A 4,769-nucleotide genomic window follows, 5' to 3' on the forward strand; every position below is an offset into this window, starting at 1 on the left:
AATTATTATTCTTATTCGGTGTCCAATACTCGCATTAGTGCCCGACTAAATTATTCGCGCCGAGTTAGGGGAATCTGCTTTTTTTTTTTTTTTTCCTTTTCGTAGCTTGAGAAGGCTTTCGAAAGGACAAATATACCCCTGCTGAAAAAGTCCAAAATAGAAACTGAGAGGCAATTTCATCTACTCGTCAGGCCAAGCAAAGGCAACTGTCTCTTAGTTGTATTCCTATGGTTTTTCCCTATGTTCCCTTCTCCGAAACCCCTCTCTACCCTCCAATCTCTCCTTATAAATTATTCACAAACACACCCTTTTTCCCAAACAGAGCAAATCTTCTCTCAAATTCCCTTCTAATATTACTTTCTTCAACAATGGCTACTTCAAGAAAATCCAATTTTAATGATTTCTTGCCTCTTATGGCTGAAAAACTAGGTGGGGATGCTTTGATTGGTGAATTATGTAAAGGGTTTCAATTATTAATGGATAAGGATAAAGATGTCATTACATTTGAGAGTCTAAAAAAGAATTCAGCTTTGTTGGGGCTTCAAGATTTGAGTGATGATGATCTTAAGAGTATGCTAAAAGAAGGTGATTTTGATGGAGATGAAGCTCTTACTCAGATGGAATTTTGTGTTTTGATGTTTAGATTGAGTCCTGAGTTAATGGAACAATCTCAGTTTTTGTTAGAAGAGGCTCTTAACCAAGATTCTGACTTTTCATTCTAACTCTTTTGTCTCTAGGCTCTTTGCTAGGGGTTTAAAGATTGTGACTTCTCATTGTTACCTTTTTAACTTTATAATACTTCCTTTTAATGTAATCATGTAATACATTGCAAACATATATAGGGATACAAGAATTAATGGGCTCACTTTCTTGGATATTCATACTTGTAACTTAGAGTAATAGTTGACGTTTTGGATAAATGTGCATTTGATTAGTAGATTTTATTTTCTGGTTTCAGTAGGTAAAAATGTGGAAGATCATGAGAGTACTTTAGATTTTCTAAAATCTGGTGTAGTAGATCGCCTAAATGGTCTTCGGATGATCGTTTATTAGTTATTATCAGGCTCATTTTTATAAAGTGAGAGATCTCGGTGATCTCATAGATCGGCTATGTATTATTTAGAGATCGCTCATGTATTATTTATGATCGCCTAAGTAATCTATGGTCGACAGATTGCATATTACTTATTATCAGGATTCTTTTATTTTTATATAAAGTGGAAGATTCTGGAAAAATCACATATCGACTATGTATTACCTAGAAATCGCCCATATATTATTTATGATCGCTAAGTGATCTCCGGTTGATCGCTTGTTAGTTATTATCAGGATTTTTTTCATAAAGTGCGAGATCCTTGTGAAATCATAGATCGCTTATGTGTTATCTAGAAATCGTCCAAGTACTATTTATGATCGCCTAAGTGATCTCCGATTGATCGCTTATTAGTTATTATTAGGATCTTTTTTTTTATAAAACGGAAGATCCTTGTGAAATCATAGATCGCCTATGTAATATTTATGATCGCCTAAGTGATCTCCGGTCGATCGATTATTAGTTATTACCATGATCTTTTTTATATATAAAATGGGAGATCCTAATGAAACCATAGATTGGCTATGTGTTATATAGAAATTGCACGTGTATTATTTATGCTAGCCTGTGTGATCTCCGGTTGATCGCCGATTAATTATTACCAGGATCGTTTTTATAAAGTGGGAGATCCTGCTGGAATCATAGATCGCCTATGTGTTACCTAGAAATCGCACATATATTATTTATGATCGACTGAATGATTTACAGTTGATCGTTTATTAGTTATTATTAGGATTATTTTGTTATAAAGTAGGAGATCCTAGTAAAATGATAGATCGCATATGTGTTATCTAAAAATAACCCATATATTGTTTATAATCACTTAAGTAATCTTTGATTGATTACTTATTAGTTATTATCAAGATTATTTTTTATAAAGTGAGAGATTCTGTTTAAATCATAGATCGCCCATGTATTACCTAGCAATCGCCTATAAATTATTTACGATGGTCTAAGTAATTTTCGAATGATCGCTTAATAGTTATTATTTGAATTATTTTTTTATTAAAATATAATTCGTAACTATTACCAATATTCTCACTCCTGCCAATGAAGAAATTAAAGAAAAAACTTAATTAAAAAAAATAAAAATACGCGGCGTCTCCTCATTAACTAATTTTCTCTTTAAACAATGTACCAAAAAAGAAAAACAAAAACAAAAAGAGATACAAAAAGACAAATATCAACCGGCAAGTGGCGTAACAGGACCAAACATAGAAATTGGGAGGCAATTTCTTTAACCGTCAGTCCAAAGCAAAGGCAATTTCGCATTAAAGACAGTTTCTTAGTTGTATTCTCATGGCCTTTTCCCTATGTCCCCTTCTCCGAAACCCCTCTCTACCGTCCAAATTCTCCTTATATATTATTCACAAACACACCCTTCTTACCAAAACAGTTCAAAGCTTCTCTCAAAATCAATTCTTTCTATCTTTCTTCAATGGCTACTTCAAGAAAATCCAATTTCAATGATTTTTTGCCACTTATGGCTGAAAAATTAGGTGGGGATGGTTTGATTGGTGAGTTATGTAAAGGGTTTCAGTTATTAATGGATAGGGATAAAGATGTCATTACATTTGAGAGTCTAAAAAAGAACTCTGCTTTGTTAGGGCTTCAAGATTTGAGTGATGATGATCTTAAGAGTATGCTTAAAGAAGGTGATTTTGATGGAGATGGAGCTCTTAATCAGATGGAATTTTGTGTTTTGATGTTTAGATTGAGTCCTGAGTTAATGGAACAATCTCAGTTTTTGTTAGATGAGGCTCTTAACCAAGATTCTGAGTTTTCATTCTAACTTTTTCTCTTATACTTTCTATAATGTAAACACATAAAACACATTGATAATATACACAGATGTTTACTGCACCTTTTGTGTTATTCTCCTTTTGTTGTTGTTTGTGGCTTTATTTATGTATGTCTTTGAGCTTGTTATTTTAACCAAACCTAGGAAACTAGACTATATTCACGCTTGTTACCTTGACAATGATATTTGCCTACTTTTACAAGTAAAATTGACTAAAATGATAGCTGCCAGTTCACGACTCTAATAGTTCTACACCTCTTTCTGTAATTGCTCAGCTAATTGAAAATTGCATTGTTGTGTCAAGTTGTCTCCATGTGATCTATAGGTCATGGATTCGAGCCGTGGAATCCGGGATGCTTTGTGTGTCGGGAAGGGGAGCCTTGGAGCAACAATAAAGTTGTCTCCATGTGACCTATAGGTCATGTTCGAGCCGTGAGTCACTAATGCTTGTATTAGGTTAGGTTGTCTATATCACATCCCTTGGGGTGCGGCCCTTCCACGGCGCTGCGTGAATATGGGATGCGTTATGCATGGGGCTGCCCTTATTGTTGTGACGGCTAAATTTGTTGGTAATCTCTCCACCAAGAAGAGAGCAAAAACCACAAATTTTGTGATAATATTCTCCAGTCATCTCATAAGTTTACACTGAAAGGTCCTGAAGAATTTGCTCGAGCCTTAGAATAGTTCAGGGTTCATCTTACCATGTTCACCCATACATATAATTCTTGGCAAAGTCAACATCACTTTGGGACAGGCAGAGCTTGTCTATGTCTTTTTCTCCTTGTAATTGTTGTATAGTAATGAATAAGTGTATTTTGATTGTGTACAGAATGGCTAAATGCATCATCATATGATGATTTTTTATGGATTCCTAACGACTAATCGTGTAAGCTAATGTTATCAACCTATGGATGTTCTTTGGCTTATTCCCTATTATGCTTGTTTTACTCTACTCAATGGGGAGAACGCATGCAGTGTCCCATAGTATCGATCAATCTCAATCTCTAAGTGATAGTGAGAGCATTGCTTAAATAAATAAAGATCCTCCCATTCTAAGATCGTATGTCAATCTGTCACTACTTTATCTTATTGCTGATAGAAGTTGCTTCTCTTTAAGACTTTAACTGCTAAAGACGTGTGGGTAAAGCAGTCTTAATTAGTCTAATCACAGTTGCCGTGCTTTCTGGATTGGTTCTTCTCTGCTACTATGTTTCTCGGAGGAAGAAGGTGGATAAATGTGTGTGCAGCAGAGCTAATTTCACAGTGTTGTATAACACTAAAATGTAACAAAATGTTTTAAACTCGCGATGGAGTCATGGTAATTGCATTCTTCAGAATTCAGATTGTTGCATTCTGTTCCCCCCCTCCCAATCCCCTCCAATTTGAAAACATGCAATTTCTTATCTTATTGGAATACAAAGTACTGGTGATGCTTGACCTCCTTCAAATATAATTACTTATATTCCATTCTTTTTGACAAGAGTGGGTTGCTCTAGTGGTGAGCACCCTCCACTTCCAACCAAGAGGTTGTGAGTTCGAGTCACCCCAAGAGCAAAAGTGGGGAGTTCTTGGAGGGAGAGAGCCGAGGGTATATCGGAAACAGCCTCTCTACCCCAGGGTAGGGGTAAGGTCTGCGTACAAACTATCCTCTCCAGACCCCACTAGTGGGATTATTGTTGTTGTTGTTTTTGGTTATCTTTTAAGGATCTTTAGTTTAACATTCATGTAGTAATTATTTCCTTTTCCTATCTCGAAGCTAAGCATTTTCAGTACAGCTACTGTAGCTCATGCTACTGATAATTTTGCAGTAAACAACAAGCTTGGTGAAGGAGGATCTGGACCTGTTTACAAGGTAAACTTCCATATTTGAGAGTT

General features: G+C 35.5%; 2 protein-coding genes across 2 annotated transcripts; both read left to right on the plus strand.

The window, feature by feature from the left end:
* The first annotated feature begins 368 nt into the window (after positions 1-368).
* LOC104100340 (calcium-binding protein KRP1-like) lies at positions 369-722 on the plus strand. Its single transcript, XM_009607551.4, has one exon. It carries the CDS (start codon positions 369-371, stop codon positions 720-722), a length of 354 nt encoding a protein of 117 aa, XP_009605846.1.
* A 1,575-nt stretch (positions 723-2,297) lies between these two features.
* LOC104100341 (calcium-binding protein KRP1-like) lies at positions 2,298-2,956 on the plus strand. The gene has a single exon (XM_009607552.4). It carries the CDS (start codon positions 2,532-2,534, stop codon positions 2,883-2,885), a length of 354 nt encoding a protein of 117 aa, XP_009605847.1. The 5' UTR covers positions 2,298-2,531; the 3' UTR covers positions 2,886-2,956.
* Positions 2,957-4,769: the final 1,813 nt, after the last annotated feature.

Source organism: Nicotiana tomentosiformis, chromosome 8, assembly GCF_000390325.3.
Source record: "Nicotiana tomentosiformis chromosome 8, ASM39032v3, whole genome shotgun sequence".
Classification (NCBI taxonomy): Eukaryota; Viridiplantae; Streptophyta; class Magnoliopsida; order Solanales; family Solanaceae; genus Nicotiana; species Nicotiana tomentosiformis.